Source organism: Eleutherodactylus coqui, chromosome 2 (genome assembly GCF_035609145.1).
Source record: "Eleutherodactylus coqui strain aEleCoq1 chromosome 2, aEleCoq1.hap1, whole genome shotgun sequence".
NCBI lineage: Eukaryota > Metazoa > Chordata > Amphibia > Anura > Eleutherodactylidae > Eleutherodactylus > Eleutherodactylus coqui.
In genome coordinates, this window is record NC_089838.1 from 195,833,385 (window position 1) to 195,861,075 (window position 27,691).

General features: G+C 42.6%; 1 protein-coding gene across 1 annotated transcript; it reads right to left on the minus strand.

The window, feature by feature from the left end:
* Positions 1–26,387, minus strand: CEP41 (centrosomal protein 41). Its single transcript, XM_066589923.1, has 11 exons — positions 26,262–26,387; positions 22,163–22,226; positions 16,651–16,698; positions 14,579–14,640; positions 11,733–11,808; positions 9,962–10,118; positions 7,411–7,577; positions 6,055–6,122; positions 4,684–4,798; positions 4,163–4,381; positions 1–797 (listed from the first exon to the last, which is right to left on the minus strand). The coding sequence occupies exons 1-11, from the start codon at positions 26,292–26,294 to the stop codon at positions 658–660; spliced, it is 1,149 nt and encodes a 382-aa protein (XP_066446020.1). The 5' UTR covers positions 26,295–26,387; the 3' UTR covers positions 1–657.
* Positions 26,388–27,691: the final 1,304 nt, after the last annotated feature.

A 27,691-nucleotide genomic window follows, 5' to 3' on the forward strand; every position in this document is an offset into this window, starting at 1 on the left:
TAAAGTCATAAAAAGTAATTTTATTTGCAGTTTGTTCTGCCAGTTAGGACCACAGCTTGTAAGTAGAAACATGAAGTCATATAGTCAAAGAAATTTGGTCGTAGAAAATTCTGTAGTGTTATGTACAAGACAACAGGGTAAAAGCAATCTCTAAACTTCAGAAGGTCAGGAGCCCTTGGGGACCTGTTCTATCACATACAAGAAAACAGCAATCCATTACATGTATATAAATAAAAACTTAAATTAACAGTTCATTCTATACATTGATTTAAAAGGATTTTGGCAGAAGCTTTTTGCCCTTCAAATTGCCACCATTACCTGACCATTCCGCCCATGGGCCTTTTTAAAAAAAGTCACAATAGCCCAAGCAGTTTTTTGTTTTTTTTTAAACCAAACTCAGCATCCCCTTGGGCCAATTGGGACACCATTAGAAAGCACATGAGTGGACGGTTAGGTAGCGATAGTGGTTTAGAGGGCAAAAAGTTCCTGACAGGTTCCCTTTAACCTGTAAACAGCATTCTATTTGTCTTGCATCCCCTCCAACCAATCATTGTCAAGCTAGCAATACTGCTGGAGCATGAATAAGAACTGCTCTACTGGGGACAGACATGTAGGGATGAGTGAAAACAGTTGTTTATTACAGCGGGTGAACACTAATTATTTCCATGGTTTGCAGTGCGGGCTGATGCTGCGGATGGATCGGGAACTGATGGAACTGGCAGACGATGGGACTTGGCTGTTTCTTGAGTTGGCCGTTTTTGACTCAGATCTTCCAGTAGATAATCTGCTGAGACGGCCTAAAGGCAACAAAGAGAGCGGTCATGCAATCTATATTGCAGGCACTATTCAGTCAAGTCTATATTTAGGTTCCTGGTTCTTAAAAGTAGACCCATCAGGAATTTTTGGTCTATATTTTAGAAAGTGAAAGTGCAAAAAAAGTTAAATAAATACATAGTAGTACAGCACTGACAACCACGTTTGGAATATTTAATTCACTGTACACGTAAGGAAAACGCTGTGCGTCAGTGTATGCAGCAGGCTCTGGAGTCGAGCCTACTCAATACGGGGTTGGTGTCAGCTGTCTGACTGCCGGCATCCAGTTGAAACAGCTGGAATCAGAGAGGACTCCAATTCTGACCAATGATTTAGATGCCGCTGTCAGGGCTTAAGAGAATGCCTGTAAATGTATTATATGCTGCAATATGCTGTGAAGTATTGCAGTATATTGGACATGCAATCAGATAATCGTTAGTTCAAGTGCCCTATGGGAATTAAGTAAAAACATGGTTTTCCCACTACAGGGAAATGGACACGTGTCTACAGACAGGGTGAGATATTTTAAAGAAGAAAAAAAACACTAGTGCAAACTTTGTAGAACCTAGAGCCTTATACAGTGTAATATTACAATAACTGGCAGAGGAACTCCAGCAACCAGCCCTCTCAGAGGGCGCAACACTTCAGTTCTGTCCGAAATCAGCACTGACCTTGATGGGCAACAGAATTACAGTACTAGGAATGTGTTGACTGGATTTAAAAACACACGCAATCATTATGGAGCAACTCCAGGAAACACGCAATCATTATGGAGCAACTCCAGGAAAACACATTTTCCATCACTGCAACCTTCACCTGATTGCCCATCACTCTGGATGCCTTGTGTGTACATTGTGCTCTTTTCCATGAAGTGCAGCCACCTGCCTAAGGCCGCCTGCACACGGGTGGAAATTCTGCAGCGGGATTTCCCGTGGAATCTCCGCCTGTAGAAGCTGCCATAGGATTGCATTAGAAAACGCAATTCTAGGCAGAAGGCTGCGATTTGTCCTCGCAAAATCTCGCGCAGCAAACAAATCGCAGCATGCGCTATTTCTGTGCGGGGCCCGCAGAGCCCTGCACAGAAATCTCACTCCCCGGCCACCGGCTCCGGTCTGCGCATGCGCCGGCTGCCTGGCAGGCGACGCATCAAACAGCCGGAGCCACGGAAGCAGGTGAGTACGTGCTGCTCTCTGCAGGGGCTCGGGTCGGGTCCCGCTGCGAGAATTCTCGCAGCCGGATCCGACCCGGCGGTCTGCAGGCGGCCTAATACTTATGGGACAGCATCTTTAGAATTAGATCTTTCTCCGTTTTCTCTTCCTACAGGGACGTCCCGTAGTTTCTATTGGTACCTTTTTGGAGTACCTTAAACTTTTCAAACTTTTTTTTTTCCATTTTTTTCTTGGAGACAGGGGTAACAAAAAAAGGGTAATTCTGGCATTTTGTTTTGTTTTTTTCCCTGACAGCTTTCACCGTAAATAATGCGTTTCTTTGACAGATCGGACTTTTATGAATGCAATGATACCAAATATAATTTTAAAAAAATCTAAATTCAAAAGAAAAAAAACAAAAAAAACCAAACACGACAAGGTTTTTTTTTTTTTTCTTCAAAGGTTTTATTACCTTTAATTTCTTTTAAATAAAAAAAAAAAAAAGAAAATTTTCCTAAATTGAGTTTTACTTTCTTTCAGATTTTTTTTTAGTCCCAATAGCAGACAAGAACTTTGATAGTTTGATTACTCCTGTAATATGATGTAATACCATAGTATTAACATTATACATTATACTGTGATCTGACAGGCAATCAAGCCAGGCAATCTGCCATGACAGCCCTCGGGGCTTTCTGAAGGCCCATGGCTGTCATGGCAACCTCACGGCACCCCACAATCTCATCTTGGGGAGCCTTTTGGGACCCCCGTACATCAATCAGGGTATTTAAATGCCTGTCAGAATTTACAGCAGCATTTAAAGGGTCAACAGCTCCGATCAGCATTGGTGCTAATCAAAGCTGTTGCGGGCGGGTGTCAGCTGTAATAACAGCCTGCACCCACAGTGTAAGGAGAGGGGTCGACTCCCGATCTGCCCCCATACAAACCCCGAACTTGCGTAGTGTAAATGTGCCGCCTGAAGTGTTAAGGGGTTAAAGGGTCTTTTCCATAAATATTTTGTTAGCAGCATTTACAACAGAGAAATGTGAATAAATAAAAAAAAAGCGTAATCCCCTAACCCAGTCATAGATCAATAAAGATTGTGCAAATCGGTATTTCTGCAATGCACAACAGTTTTCTATGTTACATTGTTCCGGAGTTATAGTACTTCTTGCCTATTTTGCTGTTGGTTTCTATTGCTGTAGGCCATGTCCACTTGTGTAATTGGTTTCTGCAGCCAATCAAAAGCGAACAAGAATCCCTGCCTCCTCCTGTGATCAAACCACATTGGCACTCCCGACATCTTTGTCCCAGTCCTGCCAATGTCAGTCATCTGATTTAGGCCGCATGTACCCGACCGGGTCGGATTGTGCATGCGGACTCCTGCAGTGGAATCCGACCCAGTGCCCGGTTGGTGACCCCTGCATACCTGTCCAGATTCTTTTTTTCTGTGCTGCGGATGTGGCGGGCCGTGGTGCCAGCGCACATGCGCAATATAAATTATGCCTCTGCATTACTAGGATCCATTACAATGACGTGGATCCCATGGCCTTTCTGCAATGATGATTGTGGAAGGGCTGCGGGATGACTGTCTTTCACTGACTTCAATGGAAGCTGTCCATGCGTAGCCTTTAGAGATGAGCGAGTATACTCGCTAAAGGCAATTGCTCGAGCGAGCATTGCCTTTAGCGAGTACCTGCCCGCTCGAGACAGAAGGTTCGGGTGCCGGTGCGGGGGAGCGGTGAGTAGCGGCAGTCAGCAGGAGGGCGCAAGGGGGAGAGAGAGGGAGAGAGAGATCTCTCCTCTCCGTTCCTCCCCGCTCTCCCCCGCAACTCCGTGCCCGCCACCGGCACCCGAACCTTCAGTCTGGAGCGGGCAGGTACTCGCTAAAGGCAATGCTCACTCGAACAATTGCCTTTAGCGAGTATACTCGCTCATCTCTAGTAGTCTGCACTAAAATAAAGCTTGCTGCGATTTTACCTCCGCAAGCAGAAAAAAAAAAAAAAAGAAAATGGACATTCGCTCCAGATTCCGCAGCAAGAATCTGGCCGTGTGCATTCGGCCTAAAACACAAGCATCACACAGGGCTCTTGGTTACATACATTACAGCAAAAAGGTGAAAGCATGCATTGTGAAAGAAACCAATTTGCTTTGACAGAGGGAAAAAGTACCCTGTTGGAAGAGGGGTAAGAGTGAGTACTCACTGGCAGTGTCTGTTGGCATGAGCAATCTTTCTAGGTGTTGCTCTATTTTTTCCAGATCTTCACTGGAAAATCTCCATTTGTTCTCCGCTGCTGTGGTAGGTGGTCTTGGAGTGCTTTGTTTGCGAGCAGATTTGGATTTGGTTGGTTGGGGTAGGCAGGTGACTGGGAATGAACCAGTTGTAAGGCCATCTGGGAATTTTTGAGCTATGACTTTCAAACCTGTGCAAGAATGACTCATGTGAACATATCATATGCAGAATTTACTACTTTTAAAGAATTTATCCAAAAGCAGGACAGCTTTCATATACAACCCCGCATAATCTGCATAAAGCAGCAGTCTATGTAGTGCCGACTCCAAGAGATTGTAATAACTAACAATGCTAATGACACTGAATGTCAACTAAATCATTGCTTACATTTAGAACCATACCCCCCCCCCCCCACCTTCCCCGCACCCCTGTCCACCATTAATCACATGAGGTCTTATTTTTTAACAGGAGTAAATAAATCCATCCCTTTACCTCCAGAAAGCATGAATACATTCTCAAATCCTCGCTCACACATTGTTGTTGCGGCTAGGCTGGATATCCTCTCATCTTCATCATACAGGATAATTATTTTTCCATGGGCATTTTTCTTAATATAGTTAAGTCGAAAAGGTAATAAGTAATTATTATACTAATGTCTTGTACAGTGGAAGAGACTATTCATTATGCAACCAGGTAGGCCTCATTCATCTGTCCGAATGCGTAAAACGCTGCGTGCATTATGCAGCGTTTTACCGCTGTGAGAGTTGGCTATCGCTGCATATGGTAGCAATTGTGCACTGCATGACAGCATATATCATGTGAATTTTTTATATATATATATATATATATATATATATATATATATATATATATATATATATATATATATATATATATATATATAAATTTAATTCCCTCCTCTGTTTTATAGATAGAGCAGGAAATTGCGTATTCCCTGTATTGCGTATGTACAGCATTTACTATCCAACCAATAGATATAGAGCTATATGCGCGTAATAGGCGGTAAAATAGAACATGCTGCTTTCTTCTCGCGTGTATTATACGCAATGTATATACACAGATGTGAATGATCGATGTACTCCATTCACTGCATATTACACGCTACATATTTACACTTCTGTGAATGAACCCTTAGTAGTTCCAGCAACAGTTGGTGAAATGAGCCACACTGCCAACTCTTCTCCTCAGCATATAGATAGCATAAGGCAGAGGCTCAAAAAATTCCATTATCCGAAAAAGATAGCTTTATGAAAGCATGGACAGACATCACTAAACCTCTGCACTACTGTAGTAACAGGTAATCAATTGGGAAAAAAGTCTGAATGCCGGACTGAAGCATCACAGATTTTCAGTGAAAATACAAAATAAGTTTACAAGAAAAATATAGTCTAGAAGTACTCAAGAAATTGCTTCTAATGGGTGGTGGGATCCTTCTCAAGCACTTCTCGGGAATGCAGTGTTACTTCTAACAGTCAACAGTAAAACTATTGTCTATTTACTGTTAGACAATTGTCCTCTCCATCAATAATACATAAAATTAACATGTATTATATATAAAATGTAAAAAGTACCTGGGCCAGGATTTTGCTGTACAAAAGGTTGTAAAATTTGGCGCACGTTTTCTTTTGTACAAAAATTTGTAATTTTCTATCGCAGTTTAAAACCAAGCTCATCGCTTTTCAAAAACATGAATTTGGTAGGCTCTCAGAGCTTGTCGCTGGAGTGGATTTCACTTTCAGGCACACGGACACAAAATATGCGCCAAATTTATTGTGAAATAGTGTGCTGTCACAATAAATCTTGGTCAGAATTCTTAGTATATAGAGCGATACAAAAGGATACATAATTTAGGATTTCTTGTGAGAATGGATTCATTGTTCTAGCAAGCATTGCAGTCGGGTAGTTGTAGCCTGCAGATGCAAAGACAAATAATGACATTATACAGAGCACACCACAATATTATGTTACAGGACAAGATTTACAGAATACTGTATACCTTATAAATGGCTGGAATAGAGGTGGAAAGATTAATTTATCAGTCTTGAAAGGATTTGGGGAAAAATTTAAGTGACACCCTCTACATTGACGTTTTACAAAGCCATCGAGGTAGATCATGCATTGGGGCTTCTTCACACCACCTTGTTTGCGCACCCATTTCAATGGGTTCATTCTCATAAGTGAGTTTTGAGAACGGATTTTGTGCGTGCGCAAAAAAAAAAAAAAAAAAAGGTCCTGCTTTTTGCGCAGCAAAACTGCCATAGGAGTCTATGGCAGGGCGAAATTACGCAAGAGGAAGGGTGTGCCACTGCGCAAAACACAGGAAAAGGAGGCAGCAGGCCCTTATTAGGCTTCAAATAGCCATTAACTTCTACGGAAAGGGTGCGTCTCACAAACGTGTAAACCGGCCCAGTAATATGCACAGACATGCAAGCAACAGGCCGATTATGTTGCTCTTTAAGCCTTGTTCATGCGCAATACACTGCGGCGAGTGTATTTGTGCTAATGCTAGTGTGTCTCTGCCCTTATGGTGGTTTCACATCTGCATTGCGGAATTTGCGTTCCTGCTCCATTCGGGAACCTGGAAAGGGGAATCCCAGCGTCTGAACAGCGCCTACTGACTATAATGATGACCTCCCACTTTCCGCCCAGCTGCCTTCTCTCCCAGTATTTTCAGCTGGTTCTGCAATGGAACCTCCGGCCTAGTAGGTCCCCTCTAGAGGGCTTTAATTACATATAAATTATTGTTTAAGTATAAATTACATAATTAAAAGTACCACCATAGAGAGTGATAGCACATATTTAGGTGCTACCACTTAATTGGGTTACTTCTGCAGCTCTTGCATGGGTTTTTGCAGGACCCAACAAATCTGCTGCATGAATATATCCTTATAGTTTCCTTCAGACCGGTGACAGAAAACGCAACAGAAGATTATTTTAAATATGTAGAGTAGTGAAGGCTTTGGCCCCCATGGCCGTCACATTGCACAAATGTGGACAAAAGGATCAGCAGTTACATTGCTCTTCAGAATTATTGTTATGTTTGAGGCTCACCCTAAACTCAAAAAAAAAAAAAAATGAAAACATACACAGCAGTGTGGTACTATATTGCGTCATTGTGTAATTATTTTTTACGCTTTATTTCCCTAAGATTCAGTTAAAGTAAATACAATATCGAGTAACTTTAAATTATACACTGACCTCCAATAATATGGCACTGGTCATAACAATCTCTATCGCGGACATCAAGGAGAAGGAAAGGGCAATCTAGGTATGGTTTGTCCAGGCATCTTGGGCTAGAGAGAAGATCTTTTTTGCTCATATTAGGATCATTTCCCAAGTCTAATTCACCAATTCCACTGATGACACTGGAAAGAGGAAAGCAGCAAAGTGACATAGTGAATAAACCTCCTAAACAATAAAAGCTATATCGAAATCCCATATTTATTTACTTGCATGTAGTTTGTAAATACAAAAGTTAAATTAGTAAGACTACCAAAGTATTAGATCTCATTCCAACAGCCGTATGCGTAGAACGTAGCGTTTTACTGCCATGAGAGCCAGCTTTTGTTGCGTACGGCAGCCATTGTGCACTGTGCATGCCAGCGTATCTCACACACAGCCGTTCACAGTGGGACTTGTTTATTTTTTATTCCCTGCCCCGTCTCATAGCGGTGTTGTGTATTCAACACCGCACATATGCAATGAGAACAATAGGGCTGTGTGCGTGTAATAGGAGGTAAAATAGAACACGCTGCGTGTATTACAAGCAATGAATATTCACAAGTGTGAATGGATTAATGAAAATCAATGTACTTTCATTGACTCCATTCACTGCATATTACGTGCACGTACATCGTAGAGAAAATACTTTAGTGGGAATAAGGCCTTAAACATAAATTATTTAAGATTTATCCTTGACTGGAATTAAGACTTGTGGCTGAAGATAAGAATTTTTTTTCCTCCTACATTTTCTATCTAGGTCCTAGAGGGGATGGTACGATTACTGCAGGAAATTCAAGCTAGTTTCTAAAAAGCAATTCTGTAAAATGAATCTACCGAGTAACTGTTGTTCAAGCAATTCGCTAATAAATAAGTGTAGGGTAACTGAACAATGAGCCAAGTGAAAACTGATCACATTCTGTCCCCTTGTAAAGAATTACATCTATATATATAAAATTGAATGTATGTCTGTCTGTGTGTGTGTGTGTGTCTGTCTGTTTGTCCTTTATGCGCTACTACATCATTCATCCGATCGCCATGAAACTTTGGGAAGTTGTTGAGTACACTCCTGGGAAGATTATAGGCATAGTACATTTATGCTATGATAAATGGCGCGCGTGCGAGCTTCATCGACAGTTACGCCCCCCCCCCCCCCCCACGTAGATCGTTCGATTTCCATCATTGCCACTAATTCTCTCACTTCCCGATATTGTAGAAACTTGAAATTTGGCACGAGCATTGATTATGTCATAAATAGGAAAAGCTAATGGGTCCCAACTCAATTATTCAATTCTAAGCGCCAAAGAATTAGCGTCCAAATTTTACGTACGGAATCTAATTCTCTCACTTCCCAATGTCATAGAAACTTGAAATTTGGCACTAGCATTGATTATGTCATAAATAGGAAAAGCTAATGGGTCCCAACTCGATTATTCAATTCTAAGCGCCAAATAATTAGCGTCCAAATTTTACGTACGGAATCTAATTCTCTCACTTCCCAATGTCATAGAAACTTGAAATTTGGCACTAGCATTGATTATGTCATAAATAGGAAAAGCTAATGGGTCCCAACTCGATTATTCAATTCTAAGCGCCAAATAATTAGCGTCCAAATTTTACGTACGGAATCTAATTCTCTCACTTCCCAATGTCATAGAAACTTGAAATTTGGCACTAGCATTGATTATGTCATAAATAGGAAAAGTTAATGGGTCCCAACTCGATTATTCAATTCTAAGCACAAAATAATTAGCGTTCAAATTTTACATACGGAATCTAATTCTCTCACTTCCTGATGTCATCTATATATATAAAAAGGAATGTATGTCTGTCTGTCTGTCCTTTTTGCGCTACTACACCATTCATCTAATCGCCATGAAACTTTGGGAAGTTGTTGAGTACACTCCTGTGAAGATTACTGGCATAGTACAACTATCCTACGATAGGTGGGGTGCGTGTGAGCGTCGTCGACAGTTATGCCCCCCAGACAAAGATCGTTTGATTTCCATCTCAAGCACAAAAGCAAAAGGCATTACGAGCAACGGGATGCGTGTTCAACTACAAAATGATGCATCCGCCGAACGTTTCACAAGACAATTGCTGGATATTGAGAATGCTGAGGTAAAATGAAAGCTGTGCTGTGATTGGTTGCTATATATTATACCTCTGAGGTAAAATGAAAGCTGTGCTGTGATTGGTTGCTATATATTATACCGCTGAGGTAACATGAAAGCTGTGCTGTGATTGGTTGCTATATATTATACCGCTGAGGTAACATGAAAGCTGTGCTGTGATTGGTTGCTATATATTATACTGCTGAGGTAACATGAAAGCTGCTGTGCTGTGATTGGTTGTTATATATTATACCGCTGAGGTAACTTGAAAGCTGCTATCTAGATATATAAAAACGAATGTGTGTATGTATGTCTGTCTGTCTTTGCAGCAACGCGCGACGGGTACGCTAGTTTGTAATAAACCATATTTAAATTTATGTAATGTAAACATATACAATCCCACAATGGTTACTAACCTCTGCAGTGTAGAGCGTGCAGAATTAACAGATTCTCCTGCTTCTATAGTGTCCACTAACTGGATTGGACTCAGAGGGACATTACAGGGACTTCCTTTTCCATTAGTTCGGTCAGTCACAAGCTCTGCATCCACTTCTGACGTAATGGAATTGCTCTCTAAATAAAAGGTTATAAAAAAACTACTTACTTACAAAATAATTGTGTGTTAAAACATAGGGGCAGATAGAGATGACACCAATCAGCGGGTGTCCATACATAAGGTGATTTAGCCTATCAATGGGAAAATTCTGCATGCAGATTCTCTGATGCAGAACCCACATCAAGAAGAGACATGCAACTTCTTGACGCAGATTCCACATCGAAGAATCTGCATGCAGGATCTTCCCACTGATGGGGCTGTGATGTGGATCCACAGCTCAAGCTAATTAAATCTTTGTTAGAAATTTAAGGCAAGTAATATAGATTTCTATGCTGTATGAACACTGCCTGAGGCCGTTTTCACACAGCCGAGAAAATCAGGAGAGATCTGTGCGTTGCAAGACGCACAAATATGAACCCTATTCATTTGAATGTGGTCATACACATGAGCGATGTTCTCCTGCATGGCACCACGATGCAGGAAACAAATCGCATCATGTTCTATCTGGCTGCGTGATCTCGCATCGCAGCGCCCATTGTTTTCACGTAAAAAAAAAAAAAAAAAAACTTGCATCATTTCAGGGATGCAGGGATCCTCCGGCGCAGCTGTCACAGCTACAGCAGAAGATCACATAGTTCTTCCATTGCTTTCAATGGGGCGGGTTCTGCTGCTGCCGGCCCCATTAAAAACAATGGGTGTGCGATGTGAGATCATGTAGCCAGATAGAACATGACCTCTACATCAGCAGTCCTAGTTTAGCGGATAACCAGACCTCCTATGCCACCAAAGTCATCCAAAAACAAGGCAGTCACAGAGGAATCCAAATAAACCCCAAGGAGTTTTGAACATGAAAGAAAAAGTAAATAATGTAAAAAAAAACAAAACTGTGCACTCATAGGGGTACTGACATTTATAACTTCAATTCATAAGGATAGGAATAATCATTGTCGCCCCTTACTTTGAAGGAGGGGGGTGTGGTATACAGAAGCCCCCTCCTAGTAGTAGCAATCACAAATCTCAAATACTTGCCATCAATTGTAAAATAGAAATAACAGTAATTTACTACTTACTTTGAAGGAGGGGGGGGGGGTGGTATACAGAAGCCCCCTCCTAGTAGTAGTAACCACAGGATTTGGATAATCACTTGTATGTCTGTTCATGGAAATCTATGGATCTATGGACCTAATGCAGATTATCTAAATACTGTGGTTGCTACGACTAGGAGGGGGCTTCTGTATGCCACACCCCAGCCTTCAAAGTAAGGGGCGACAATGATTATTCCTATCCTTATGAATTGAAGTTAGTATCCGTGTCAGGGTGGAGTTCTTTTTACATTATTTACTTTTCCAACCCTGGGGTTTTCACACGGTTGGCAAGCGTGATATGGGAGCAGGATTCATGGTCCCATATCGCGCTGACCTGTGTGAAGCTAGCCTAAGAGGGAAGCAGATGTTTAGAGAGACTGCGATTTAGAAAAAAAAATATAGTTGACTGGAACACCTAATAAAGGAAGTTACAAAACCAATGGAAGGGGATAAAGGCTTAATAGCCTTCTCTTGACATTTGTCACCTTGTCAATAAGGGAATTGGGTGACATAATTGGATACCTAAACCGCTAAAATATTCATTACCTTCCAGTTTCAGCAGCTCCTCGCTCGTAATGTCAGCCCCCTCGCTCTCATCCGATACAGATGCCACTTGAAGTACCTGAACATAATAGAATATTTCAATTCTCCCATAACTATAGAACAATGGATTTCTTTAAAAGCAAATATCGACAAATATTGCTTTTGAAGTTGCTTTGCAATTCAGTGATATGCAATAGATTGTGGAATTGCCACCCCCCACCCCCAAAAAGAAAAAATCCTCCAATTCTCTTACGTATAAAGATACCAAATATATACAGGTTACTCTTGATGACTGATGTCACCATTACTGCTTACAACAAAGATCTCAATTCATGTTTTAAGCCATTTTCCCCTTCCTGGCATCTATGGAGCATCTGTATACGGTGGAAGAACAGTTGGGTGCAATTTTTTTTTTGTTACAACTAGGAGCAGCAAGGAGAACAGCGATTATGGCTTGTGGGTTTGGGAAGCCTCCATTCTGTATCATTGGGGCACAATGTGGCATTCTGATAGGACAGAATGCATGATAAATGTGTGTCCGCACTAGAAGGGGAGGAGGTTTGATAATTTGTTGTACCTTTTCTTTTTATTTTAGGATTTTTGTTTTATTTATTTATTTTTTTAATAGGAATGAGAAAAGTGTTCATTTTTAATTTTCAGAACCTGGCACTTATATGTGGCACCATTTTTGTATTTTTTTTATTAACAAAAAATAATTTCATTCCTTTGTCAAATTAGTAAACTCAACTGATCACTAGCACAACCTGGTCTGGAGAATTGCAATGCAATGTTCTATTAACCCTTTGCAATCCAATTTTGGATTCAGTTTCCTAGGGGGCTTCCTCTTTCTGCCATTATACAATGGCGACATCTTCTGGCTAGAGCCAGTACTGCAGTATTGGACATACTGGAGAGGCGCCCGACAACAGAGCAGCCAGTAATATACCGTAAGAATACCCCGACGGACGTCTTCCGATATCGGAAACCGTACAGCCTTTAATCAGAATGTCTTTAGACGTCAGACGGTGGATTGGAAAGGGTTAAAAGTAATCAACAACAAATTGCCAACTTAAATAGGCAGACTGGAGGTGCAAAGAGGTGAAACTTAACAGACTAATCAGGTTTAGTTATTGAGTAAACATATCAACTACACCTTTCGGTTCAAAGTTTGACGAGCATTTCAATATTCCAAACTTGTGTAGTCATTTCAAAGCATTAATAAAAAAGTCCCTACAGTAATCTTCTTCTGGTTGACCTTGCCTTCCGATAATAGCCTAGATTTGTGCAAACTATGGGCTGTCCTAGCTGTCTAAAAAGACATCTCACTTGACAAACCTAAAGCAGACCACATTTTATATACTGTTGGTAATGTTGCCCAAGAGCTATACTAATACCAAAACCAAAATGTACTAGTAGTCTACAGTGACCTACAGTAGAATGCAGCGTCAAGTCCCTTGGGCATCTAGAGGTGCATACCGGAATCCATGTACAAGTAAGGCTCTTTCAACCCTATCATAGCCTTCGTGGCAGCTTTGCATCTTCTATGGAGGAATCCAATAAGTGAGACGGAGACATTTTTGGTCTGCATTTCACATAGGGAAATTAACTATGCAAAATGGAAATGAGAGGTCTCGGTCTCACACAGTGACCTCTGGTTTGATCCCAGTTCCGTTTCACAATCCATCCTGATGTAGCCAGAGCCCAAGATGACTAAAAAAAGCACAGTGTGAAAAGAGCCCAACAGTGGATGGCACCTAGGATGGAGGGAGATCTATCAGCATAAATCATGTTTACCACCTTAGTGAGGAAGCCAGTTTGAGCTTTAATGACCAACTCATTTTCCCGTTTACTTCATGGTTACATTCCTAGAGCCATAACTTCCTAATTTTTCCATCAACATAAGCATATGAGGCCTTGTTTTTTGTGGGACAAGTTGTATTTTCTAACAGCACCATTTTGGGGTACATCTAATGTATAATGCCATTTGCGTTTTGGATATAGTTTTTACAGCGTTCAGTATGCAATATAATGTGACATTATTCTCTAGGTCACTGCGATTTTGGTGATACCAAGTTCATACACTTTTTTGTATGTTTTACTATTTTTGTACTCTGAATTGCTGCATTCAAATACCTCTAACATTTTTCTTTTTTGCCAAAAGTGCTGCGTGAGGGGATTCCTTTTGTGGTACTAGTTTTTCATGGCGTGCACCATGTGAGTTAAATAACTATCTTTTTTCACTGGGTGATTACGAGTGTGGGGATACCAGATTTGTGATTTTTCTTAATATATTTTTTTTCCTTTTACAAAAGTGGAGTTATGATGTTTTTATTTTTAAATTATTTTTTTGCTAATTTTTAAACACTTTAACTTTTCATTTTCGGCCGCTAGGGAAATTAAACATCAGTATCTTTTATCATTCTTATATACTGTTATAAACTTCAGTATAACAGTGTATTATAAAGCTTGTGAAGTTCAGCCAGAGGCTGAGCCTCATAGGCCACGATAGCTGGCATCAGGAACGAGAGTATAATTTACAGGGGTCCGATGGGTGATCTCTGTCAGCCTTTTATATGCTGCGGTCGCACTGACTACACCATGTAAAAGGGTTAGACAGCGGGGATCAGAGGTCTCTCCAGTCCCCGCTGTTTGAGCAAATGCCAGGCTGTTGTTCAACAGCTAAGCACTCACTCCTCCTGGCACAGAAGACTTGTGCCAGGCTTCTGATGTGGTGCCGTAAAAAGACATCAGAATAAAACCCCTTCATAGCCACCACACAAAGGTTTATGGCGGTCATTGAGGGATTAAATAATATTTAAAAAGAGGACCTCTCAACTATGTTCACTCACCAGTTGGGCAAAGGTAGTGACTTTAATCCGTTTGAAAAGTTCATCTTTTTTATATCTGTAATCTGAGGATATAAAAAATAAATAAATAAAACAATTTAGCAAATTTTCCTAATTAGCATGAAAAAAAAAAAATCAAATCAACTATGATACTGTCCATCTGTACTAGTTGCATAGTATTGAAACATAGGACTGCGGATTAAAAGATACCCGTCAGCTCAAACAGGATTCAAAAGTGCAGGCATCATGTTATAGAGCAGAAGGAGAAGAGCGATGTAGAGTTGTATGCAGAAAAATTCAGTATAACCTCTGTTTTATACGTTATAATCCCTGCAGATTCTGAGTTTAAAGGTCCAGTGGGTGGAGCTATTAGTGATCGACAACTAGCTGTGCATGACTTTGTATTTAGAAACAGCTTCCAATCACTGATCGCTCCACCCACTGGACCTCTAAGCTCAGAATCTGCAGAGATTTATACTGAATCTTTCCCCATAAAACTATATATCAATCTGCTCAGCTCCTCCTGCTCTATAACATGCTGCCTGCAGTTAGGACTGCTTCTTCAAGCTGACAGGTTCCATGTAAAGATACTCAAACACACAACCGTTCAGCTCCGACTGCAGTTAACCCCACATCCAAATCCCTCGTACAGAGAGATGGCTCAATGATTCTGTACAGAAATGTTTTTGTATGGGAAAGAAAACCACCTCTACATAGTCAGATCCAACAACCCTCAATCCCATTTCCATGTAATAAAAGGGCCAAATGGTTACCAGCATCTACAGGCAACACAGTTTACTTTAGACCATGTTGTTGATTAATAATAAAACCAATTTAAGCAAGTAGAAGATAAAAAACAGACATACAACACCCCCCCCCCCCCGAAAAGTAACATACTAGCGAGAAGGTTCTGTATGACTAGCACACATACACACTACAACGATACAATGCATTACCTGGTTCCGTCTGACCAGAAGCCTCATCAGAGCTTTGTGACATTACTGATGAACACTTAAAATATCCAAGTGTGTAGGATTTAGTCCGACTAGTAAACTGACTCAACAGGTCTCTGAGCCTGTGAGAAATGGTCCATCTCGTCCCACATTTCCTCATTATGCCAAGACAGTCCTAACCATTGTGCTTTTATCAGATTTGTATACTTTCAGACATCATATTCCCCCAGTTGCTCTCATAAGACAGAATTACTGTACCAAGGGTTTGATTACACATGGATAGGAGGTACCCTTACCAGGGGGTACAAAAGTACCTATTCTAGTAAACCCAGAAGGTGTATATTATACAGACAAAGATCTGTGTGTGCTCCAGACTCTTCTCAACAAGAGTATAAAAATAAAGAGAAACCTGATGAGAGCTGAGGGAATTGGATTCTGGACAGCAACAAAACTGTATTTGTGAGGCTGCTACCGTGCGGACAATGCAGCGGGGTAAGTGGAGATAATTTGCACAAATATTGTACTGACACAGTTTATCAGGCTAATGAAACCTGACTGCTTCATAAGTCATTTTTATTACATTACTTCGTATAAGAATGGTGAGGGACAAGCCATCTAGTGTCATGTCCAATATTAGACTCATCAACTTTTCTTCATGGTCTGTTTAACAGATATAAAGGAGCAAGCGAATACTATAATTTAGAAGATTGTGACATCTAAGTCTATATCCAGAATGCTCATAGTACTCTGGCTACTTATCTGTTAGACACCGACCTGTAGGAATACTAAATTGTGTTATGTGGATATAGTCTGAAAGCAATATCACTTCTCTCCAACTATTAACCCTTTCCACTCCACTGTCTGACGTCTGAAGACATTCTGGTTGAAGGCTGTACACCTCCGATGTCTAAAGACATCCGGCGGGGTATTCTTTCTATATATTACTGGCCGCTCTGTTGTTGGGTGGGCCTCTCCAGCATATCCCATACCGCATTACTGGTTCTAGCAAGCAGATGGCGCCATTGTGGAATGGCAGAAAGAGAAAACCCCCTAGGAAACCCTGAATCCTAAATTGGATTGCAAAGGGTTAATACAAATTATAGTTTGGCTTTTTAAACTTACTTTTGTTAATCTCTTCTATCCTTTCAAGATACTTGGTCATGCTGTTACCTGGAAAGAGAGACATGGTACTTCTAAGTGTCACCTCAAACAAGTTGCTCTAGTAGAGCAGCTAATCATTCCACGCTATGATGTCACAGGCCACTACCAACTGGTCATTGTGGCACATGCATTCCAGGCTTAAAGGACAACTAGGCTTTGATCTTGACAGGCTAAAACACACATTGAAGCATAACTAGCACAATAGGAGAGCAAAAGTAAGCAGTTAGGAGGAAAATATTAATTCATGTACAGTATTTACAAACACTAAATATTACCCAAATGTCCTTTAAATAATAATGTTTACAGATTGGAATAACCTAGAAGTCAGTGTACTGTATGTCCCGCCCATTGACCTTTTCTCTTAACGTATCTTTTTGATGTAACCCATAAACAGGTGTCTTATTTTTAGGCGCACTGGCTATTTGGCTCCCGAGAGCTCTCTAGTCCAACAAATCATCTCTAGAAGTCCATAATAATGTGTCTGCTAGGCTCTGCACCGTGTCAACCATTACCAGGTTCTGCACCGCTAACCCCCTTCCTACCTATTAATGTAGCAGTGTATGGGCTTGTTTTTTTTTGTAGGAAACTATATATTTTCTACTGCATCATTTTGGGGTGTATTGAAAAAAATGGGGGAAATTTGTAAGGGAAATTGGAAACCACAATTTCATTTTTTTTTTAATTTTTTTTTTTTAAGAGTGTTCCTAGGACAGTCTAAGGTTAGGAGGGGTATATAGTGTCTCCTTGTGGAGAGTACCTAGAAGGTAAGAAGAGTCTTATAAGGCCATGCACATTCCTCCAGGAAATTTCGCATGCAAATTGAAGATTGGTACATCTCCCATTTCCATATTACATTTTCCAAAGGAGCGCGCATGGCCTTATAAGTCTTCACAAGGAGAATCTATACCCGCTCTGCACCCACATGTATAGATCTCCCACGCAGTCAGGCAGAAACCTACTGTACACTGGTGAGGGGTAAAAACCCCAAAACAGCCTGTCTGTACATGGTTATCTCTTCCTTCTGGAGAAGACTATGACTGTGACTAATATTCTCAGTCATTGTTACAAGGCCTACTAAAAAGTCAGAAATTGACTTGTGGGAATCCTATGTTCTAATAGGTGGCGGACCTGAGGCATTGTACTATCTCATTTACATATTAAACCACTTTTCCAGTTTAAACTGTTGATAACTATCCTTGATGGGGGTCCGACACCGATACAATATCCCACCAATCAGCTGTTGGCTGGAATTGCTATGTGCTCCCTCACTCCCCCCAAAAAAATCATTGGACACATTCCCCAGTGTAAATGGGAGATGTGCTGACGATAATAATGATACTCTGACTCTAAATCAGCCTATTTGAAGGCAAGGCAAAGGAGTGCCGATTTCATTGATCGGCGTCTATTATTGGGAGTCATCATTTCACAAGTAATGTGTAATAGAGGAGGAAGAGATGAGCAGATTGGTAGAGTTTGTCAGATTTTAATTAAAGGTATATACCCACCTAATCATTTATGGCATATGCAAAGGGCAAAGGCCTCATAGGTGCAGATCCTACCTCTGGAGCAGTCACCTAGGAGAACAGGGGTGCTTGCTTTGAAATTAAGGAAAGAGCCAAGTACGCAGACCTGACACCTCTATATGGCTCTATGGAGGCTGTGGCAGCAGGGGTTGTGGGATCCTTGCTCTCCCGTTGAGATGATAATATGAATAAGAGGAGAATGCTGATTTAATGACAGCAGTGAAGTAATCAACTGGCAAAGATACTTTATTGAGCAGGGTGCATAAAGCAGAGCATACTAAAACCTCCATAAACCCATAACTGTATCATATGCTATTCATGAGGGTTGGACTCCTAGTGATTTAAGCTTAAACAGCAGACACCTTAATTCTTCCTTAAATCATGCATTTCCTGTATAAATTTTAACATGTGCTGTGTTTAGTAAACTATTAGAACATGTTGGCTTTATGGAATTTAACATGGATTAAGTTAGCTATACTAAAACTGAATTGATATTAGTTAAAGTTAACCCCTTAAGGACCAGGCTGTTTTGTACCTAAAGGACTAGACCTTTTTTAGGGATTTTAACCAAATGGTGGTTTTATTTCTCTATTTTTTTCCTTCCACTACCAAAATTACTTTTGCTGCCTTTTTTTCCCCGTGACATGTAGGGGTATTTTTATATCCATTTTTCAGGTTTTTTAGTTTTATTGGGAGGTAAAAAGCTAAAAAAAATTTTTTAACATTTATATATATTTTTTTAATTAGTATGTTTACGCTAAAATATAGTATGAAAATGGGTTCCTCATTTTGTTTTAGACGTTTTGATATACAATATGTATGGTTTTGGATTACAGGGCATATATGGCGACAGTTAGAGGTCATTTTCTTTTTTTATGTACGGTATATATTTTTATTTTATTCTGTTTTTTTTTTTTTAGACCTCTAGGGGTCATACACATGTTTTGGTTTTTTTTTATGTCACACTTTCCACTGTAGCTGGGCCATCCATAGGAGCCTCAGCTAAAGCAGAGAACATTCCCTGTAGTGACAATAGTCACTGGCAGAGCTGATCAGGGTCTGCTAAGACCCTGCAGCTCTGCTATAACAGGGGGAACCCGGCGGTCACGTGATCGCTGGGTTGCATAGTGGAAGAAACACTTCCACTTAGTACATAGCACTCAATAAGCGCTCTGTACCCAGGAAAGGAGAAGGCAGCAGTGGTTAAACGCTTTTCCCTTCTGATCTGGGTTCTCAGCTGTGACCAACAGCTGACAACCCAACTTGCTTCTACCTGATTGCAGGAGCAGAGGCTTCAATCCTGCTCCGTATTTTTGCTATTGGCGTGGATTAAAGCCAATGACTAAACGTTGTATATTTACCGTGCTTGGTCCTTAAAAGGTAATACAAGGAACATGCCTACTTCCAAGGTGATATTCAATATGAGAACAAGTGTTTCATTTGTTTCCGAGTCTTAAAGTCTAAAGATTGAACTGAAGGGCTTTGTGAGGTCTGAAGCACTGGGTAGAGAACATTGCACTGTAAGATGACTAAGAATAAGAAAGAAGAGCACCTTTATTCTTCACTCAGGCATACCGTTAAATAGTCTGTTTGGTGAAACACACTAGCAACAATAACTATTTGCTTTCAAATGGCGTAATCAGTGTATTCAGACAAAGCCAAAATCTCTTCCTGCCGGATACGTTTATTTGTTGTTCCAATGCAAAACAACTCCACTAGTAAACTACATTCATGTCCACCCTACAAGCAGACCTAATCAATACAATCAGAGTAAAGACATTTATATTGTATCATACTACTAATAAGGCAGAGAAGTGTTTTTTCACTGGGAGGAAAGTTCTACAGTCACGTAAACCGATGCCGCTGTTCATCTGGGAGTATATCACAAATACACATAAGTATCTGCAATGCTCCCCAGATGCAAAGTGGTTTCCAAACAGGTAACTTACAAGGGATTGTCTATTGCACATAAAAGTTATAAGGGCTTGTCTCCTGCAAACATTCTTATGTGCCTTTTGGAACCAGCATAAAGCTTTCTAGAATGCAGAAATCAGTGAATCAGGCACATTTAATGTATATAAAAGTCAGGCTAGGGCCACACGCCAAATTTGGTCTTGATGGGGGCTGTGTGACTTAAGATCGCTGTGTAGTCCTGGGATATCGCGTTGCCATTGAATTCACTGACAAATTGCCACAAAGTGGCGATTGCAAAAAAAACCAACCTAGCTGTTTTTTTTGCACTCAGGACATAGCAGCGATTCCATTGAGTTCAGTGGCAGCACGATGTCGCAGTTAATTGTCATACAGCTAATCGTCACATAGCCCTAGCCTAAAATAACGTCTATATACATCAGGTAACTTTAAAGCGGTTGTTCAGCTGTACACTACTGATGTCCTATCCTTACAGCAGGCCATTAATAGTAGATCAGCATGGGTCTGCCACCTGAGATCCCCGGCGATCAGCTGTACACTAGAATGATGCACTACTACCGAAGCAGACAGCACCGACCCCACAGCAGCGGCTCCGCTTTGTATTACATGCAAAGTTCCCACTGCTGTGAATGGGAACTTTAAGTGTAAGACGATCAATAGTCTAAAGCTGAAGAATCCATTTAATTGATATCATTTAATTACGGATCTCTGCATTCCAGGAAGTTATATTGGCTCCAAAACCCCAATAAGATTATTTACAATAGATAACCCCTTATGTGCACTGTGAAGGCACTCAGGACTTCTTCTAAAACCCACATCCAATGCATCTGCTGGCATTGAAGGCCACCAATTGGATTTGAGTGGAGTATTTACTGGACAAAAGTTATTTCTTGGTCCTTGAAACTGCAATATCCTTAAGACTGTGTACAGTAATAAAAAGGTAACTCTGCCCAAACAACATATATTAAAGGGGTATTCCGGAAACAATCTTTTTTTTCAAATTTTCACCCTTCCAATGGATAGGTGAAAACTGTTAAATCTATGAGGATCTGATTAATGTGACTTAATCTCCAGTGCTCTCATTGTAATGAATGGAGCAGCTCTGTGCCTGCACAACCTCTACTCCATTTACTCAGAGACTGATTGGATCCCCGTTCTTGAGATTGTTGGGGGCTCCCACTGATCTATTAGTTTTTACCCATCTAGCGGATGGGGGAGGGGGGGACACACACACACACATTAAGGCTGGGGTCCCATGAGTCGTATTCTCAGGTGGAAATCTGGCGGTTTTGCCACAGTGAAAAACTGCAAGATTTCCCCTGGGAAAGTGCAGCTTCAAAACACGCGGCACTTAGCTGTGGGTTTTGGAGCGGCTTTGCTGCATGCTTTTCTGTTGCGGCCGGCTCCCCCATAGAAGAGAGCACGGCCACAGCAGAAAAAAAAGAATGGACATGCTGCGTCCCGGGAATCCACGCCGGCTTCTGTCGGCTTTGCCGCAATGGATTCGCCACCCTATGTGGACGAGATTTTTGACAAATCTCGTCCAGATGGCTGGCTAACCCCAGGATTAGCGGCCGCAGGGAAACTCCGTGGCAAATCCGCCCCGTGTGACCCCAGGCTTAGTCTCTCAAATACCCCTTTAATATGCTTACTTTAAAAATACACTTTAAAATATTGTGGTGTATGCGAATGTTAGTGAAAGCTATGCAACTATCACTTAGGCGCCATTTCTACATAACAGTCAGCCTTACAATATAAGGGGTTGCTCTCTTTTTGTGAGCACAAACATGGCTGCTGACCATAAAACACCTGCTCCAGTCAGCCATCTTTTGAGCACTAATTCACTAATTGCAGAATTAAAAGTTGTTATTTAATGACAGCAGTCTTCTGACATTATATATTGTATGTCACATATAGCTTTATTTTGCCTAAAATAACAATAAGAAATCCATTATCGCACCCTTAGTATTACATAGACTCCTACAAACTTCATTTCTTAAATACTAGAATGCACTGACCTGTATCAAGTCTTGTCTTGATATGCTGGTACTTTGGATTCTGGGGAATTCTTTTCTTAAGAACCTAAAATAAAAGTATTTTAGATAAACTAACATGCAAGAAGTAAACAAAGCAAAAAGCATCAAAACTAGATTTGTGTTGCGAATTTCCATACATTTTATGCTATTTAAAAACCAATGCTGATTACTGCGATAAAGCGGAGGGCATTTACCACTTTTAGCTTGGATACAAGATGTATTATGGGCAGGCATGGGGGCTCTAGTACCCTGTTGTACTGCCTCTAGCTTGGATATAAGATGTGATACAGGTGGGCATGGAGCCTCTGTACCCTGTTGTACCGCCTCTAGCTTGGATATAAGATGTGATACGGGAGGGCATGGAGGCTCTAGTATCCTGTTGTACAGCGTCTAGCTTGGATACAAGATGTGAGGCGGGCATGGAGGCTCTAGTACCCTGTTGTACCCCTCTAGCTTGGATACAAGATGTGATATGGGGGCATGGAGACTCTAGTACCCGGTTGCACCCCCTCCAGCTTGAATACAAGATGTGATGCGGGCATGGAGGCTCTAGTACCCTGTTGTACCCCCTCTAGCTTGGATACAGGATGTGATATGGGGGCAAGGAGGCTCTAGTACCCTGTTGTACCCCCTCTAGCTTGGATACAAGATGTGATATGGGGGCATGGAGATTCTAGTACTCTGTTGTACCCCCTCTAGCTTGGATACAAGATGTGATGCGGGCATGGAGGCTCTAGTACCCTGTTGTACCCCCTCTAGCTTGGATAAAGGATGTGATATGGGGGCATGGAGATTCTAGTACCCTGTTGTACCCCCTCTAGCTTGGATACAAGATGTGATGCGGGCATGGAGGCTCTAGTACCCTGTCGTACCACATATAGCTTGGATACAAGATGTGAAATGGGTGAGTATGGAGGCTCTAGTACCCTGTTGTACCGCCTCTAGCTTGGATACAAGATGTGATACAGGTGGGCATGGAGCCTCTGTACCCTGTTGTACAGCGTCTAGCTTGGATACAAGATGTGATACGGGAGGGCATGAAGGCATGCAGGTTCCATATAGTGGACCAACATGCAGCAGGATGCATTTGCTGTAACTGAGTCTCTAGATCATGCAAACTAGTAGGCTGTTGAAGTTGGCATCCCAGATGGTCCCATACATGTTGTATTGGTGATATATCTGGTGACCAGGCAGCCACAGAAGTGTGACAATGTTGTGGAGACATTCCTGTGGCTCCCTTGCTATGTGTGGCTGACCATTATCCTGCTGGGAAATGCCTCTTGGAAGCCGCCATGAGAGGAACACATGTGGCTGCAGGATGTCCTGAACATATCGCTGAGCTGTCATTGTCCGTCATACCACTCATGGCGCTCACCCCTAGGCCCTCAGACACAAACATGACCATTGTCAGTGCCCAAACTAAACCTGAATTCGTCGCTGAAGACAACCCAATTCCACTCCACAGCAGACCAGTTTCATCATTTACAACCCCACTGCAAATGGAGGCAACAGTTGGTCGGTGTCAAAAGCGGTACATGTAATGAGCGTCACGAGATCAAATGTCCTTCAGCCAAGCCCCTGGAAGTAGCTCCGACAGACACAGGGGTGTAACGATGGTTCCACCTGTCTCTGGATGGCAGACAACTAAACAGAAAACAGTTGGAGCTACTCCTACTTGTCTGATGATCAGATGACCCTCTCTCCTGGAGAACTGTTGAGGACGTCCTGAGCCCAGATGCCTTGTGTGTGTGCCTTTACACATCCACTGGTCCCAACACCTCCTAACAGTCTGGTCAGAACAGCCCAGGTGGACGGCAATTCGTCGATACGACCATCCAGCTTCTCACATTCCAATAACGCGCCCCCTCTCAAACTCTTAACTGGGCCAAATATCTTTAATCACATCATAGAGACACGTCTAGTGGTCAACAAGCTCTACACAAGTGGAAAATAAGAGGTCTGCTACACACAAGGAGCCTCTGAGAGCCTTTACAGGCCAGGGGGAGGGGACCTCATTAGGCTAAAAAGCATTTTAAATCTTGGCCGGAGGGGGGTGTCACGCGCCCATGTGAACATGCCCGGTGAGCACATAAAATACAGTAAAATGTACTACACATATACCACTTGCACAGAAAATACACCCGCAGGAACGGGCCCTTGTGGTTGAATCACCAATAAGAACGTGCCTTCTCTTTTTGGTTATTCCATTAACTGCATCGGGGTGGTTAGTAACACTTCATACCGCATGTAGAGAAACCTCTTCCTTGCTACCCACCTGATCCTACGCAGAAGGAGACTATATGTAGACCGGAGTCTCAAGCATTTTTTTGAATCATTTCATTTTGCATCTCCTAGAATATAAATGTCTTCCTAGCAGTTTTTCAGGTATTATGATATTATTCCTGGTATCTTCTATAAAGCATGTTGTGCTTCAGTGGAAACAATACACAACCAAATGTTGCACATGTAAACGTTATAACATGATTTACGGGGCCCAAGCCCTCAGCCATCTCCATCAGTGCCATAGAAATGAATGCGCTCCAGCCACCCTGATAATAGGTCACCAATATCCTAGTCCTGGAAAACCCTTTAATGCTGGGTTCGCACGGGACGGTTTCACCGCGGAAATCTCACGTTTTTTCGCTGTGGCAAAACCACAAGAATTCCGCGGGATAAGGGCAGCTTCAACACCCGCGGCACTTAGATCGGGTTTTGGAGCGTCTTCGCTGCATGCTTTTCCGTTGCAGCCGGCTCTCCCATAGAGAGGAGGGAGGCCGCAACGGGAAAAAAAAAAAAAGAATTGACATGCTGCGTCCCGGGAATCCGCGCCGCAGCGCCAGCTTTGCTGCGACAGATTGTCCACCCCATGTGGACAAGATTTTTTACAAATCTCATCTACATGGCTGGTTAATCCCAGGATTTGCGGCCGCAGATGGATTTGCCTCAGGGAAATTCCGTTCCGCAGCAAACCCGCCCTGTGTGAACCCAGCTTTAATGTTGGGTTCAAATTACGGCATGTCAGGCACCTGTGGCACGCTCTTCCGTAGAGGTGGCTGAATGCACAGGCCGTACAGCCCTCAGCCCTGCCTTAACCCTTTCCAATCCATTGTCTGCCTGTGAAGACATTATTATTTAAGGCTGTACAGCTCCAATGTTGGAAGACGTCTGTCGGGGTTCTCTTACTGTATATTACCAGCCTCTCTGCTGTCAGAGCCTATACAATGTGTCACCTCATGCAGTACCGGCTTTAGCCAGCAGATAGCACTGTTTTATAACAGCAGAAAAAGAGTAAGCCTCCTAGGAAAACCAGGATACAGATTGGATTGGAAAGGGTTAAAGGAATAAAAGCCTTGCAGCAGTGCCCGAAGCCTACGAGGCTGTTCAGACTGCGGCCAGGTGTGCGAGCCCCTATGGAGCTGCTATAAATATCGTATGGCTGAGCCAAACTACCCAGATATTAGAGGATTATCCTAAAATGATAGGGCATAAAGGTCTGATCAGTAGGGGGCGCACTGCTGGGACTTTCAACAATCCTGAGAATGGGAATCCCATATCTGCTGCGCCCCCACAGTGAGGAAGGAATTGAATGGCGTGAGCACGTACGGTGCCGATCCATTGATTACAATGGGGCGGACAGAAAAAGCCAAGTCTAGGCGGTCGGCTATGTCAGCCCCACTGAGGAGGAATGGAGTGGCACTATGGATGCTCAACCATCACTCCCATCCCCTCCTCACTGTGGGGGCGCACAGGGGGATATGGGACCCCCATTCTCAGAATCAGTGGGGGTCCCAGCAGTGAGAGCCCCACCAATCAATCATTCATCACCTATCCTATGGAGAGGTAATAGGAATCAGTTGTGGGAACAGCTCCTTACAGGAAGCCCCATGTAACCCCGCAGCCCCATGTAACGGTACATGTGGTTTCCAGCTGCTGCAGGACATGCCGGGAGCCGCTGCTGCTACAGCTGCAGGGAGCCGGCGGATGGCGACCACACATGGATGGAAAGAGCTGAGAGTGAAAACCAACAAAGCGCGCACAAGCGCCGCATCACCCAGCGGCTTGGAACCGGCCGAGCTCTCACCTCCGGGTCTCCGATGTTCCGTCTAGTCGACATCCTTTCTATTTTTTCAAACAGCAGCCCGAGCCTCCGCCGCCCGCCTCCTCCCCTCTACTGCCTCAGCCGGAGAGCCCTGCAACAACCGCTCAGGGGATTGGTGGGAAGTTGGAAAGACACTAATGAGCAGAAACGTTACTGCGCGGAGGGGCGTGTCCAGCGCGGCTGGTGACAGTTCGCTGTGGTTGCTAGGCGATAAGGACGCCGCAGTCGCCTCTACTTTGCTCTGTGTTCCCGCTTAGCTGCCCGGGGGCTGCGGACAGTCCTCGGCTGTCAGTCACGTGATGGGCTCTCCTCCTCGTAGTTGTACTAGTTGTTCCTCTACTAAGGAGCTCAAATCGGAGAATTTCTATTACATTTTATAGTAAAACTATTAAGATTTAAATGGATCATCCTCCACCCTGAACAGGCTGCACTGTGTAATGTTTCTTGGAAGAGGGTCCTGTGTGTGACTCTTGTTCCTTAGGTGGGAATCACAGGAGTGCTTGGGCGCAGTGTATTATGTGTGTAATGCGCGGTACCGATCTCCCATGGCTGTCATGTTGCTATTAATGCAAAAAAAACACAGAGTGCGTTCTATCTTGGTGTATGTCACGCGCACATACACAGCACGATAGTGCATGGGGATTGGCAGCACGCAGCAAGTACGCATGTCATTAGTGAGTGGCTCCATGTGGGAATAGTGCAGCGAAGAGACACAGCCATAACTTTGAAATATCTTTACAAGGGGATTAGTCACCTACTTTAACCCTCTAAGCTAAGCATATGGGATAAAAGTTGGTGCCTTGCTGAGTTCGGGGATGTAAGTGTTATACTTACCTCCTCCATTGTTTCCTTGGTGTCAGCGCTGGATACCACCACTCAGTGCATTGAGTGGCGCTGCTAAGTGGTGCTTACAGCGCTGACACCAAGGGAATAATGGGGGAGTTAAATATAACACTTACATCCCCGGACTCAATGGGTCACCTATTTTTAACCCATATACTTAGCTAAGGTGACCAGACCCGCTCTGGGACTCTGTGTCCCCAGGGTCTCTAAACGCTTTTTGTCCCGCCTCCAGGACATCTGTCCAGCTTTCGGGGACGCCGGGTCACCATAAAGTTGATTACCAGCCTGGGTGCCGTGGCTCCTCGGCTGCTAATCACTCAGTGGCACTGCTGCAGGATGCACACACTACCATCAGATTGTGCACCCGGGATCCACCTCCCATGACCTCTCTTCCTTGGTTCCGCAAGAGGAGACATTAAGGCGCACACATTTTCAGTGACAGCAGTGCCAAGAAGAGGAGGAGGTAAGTAAATAGGTCTCAGGAGCAGCTCTATTACTGGGGCTACTGTGGGGGTCACGGTTACTACTGAAGCCACTGTGGAGGTCACTATTACTACTGAGGCCACTGT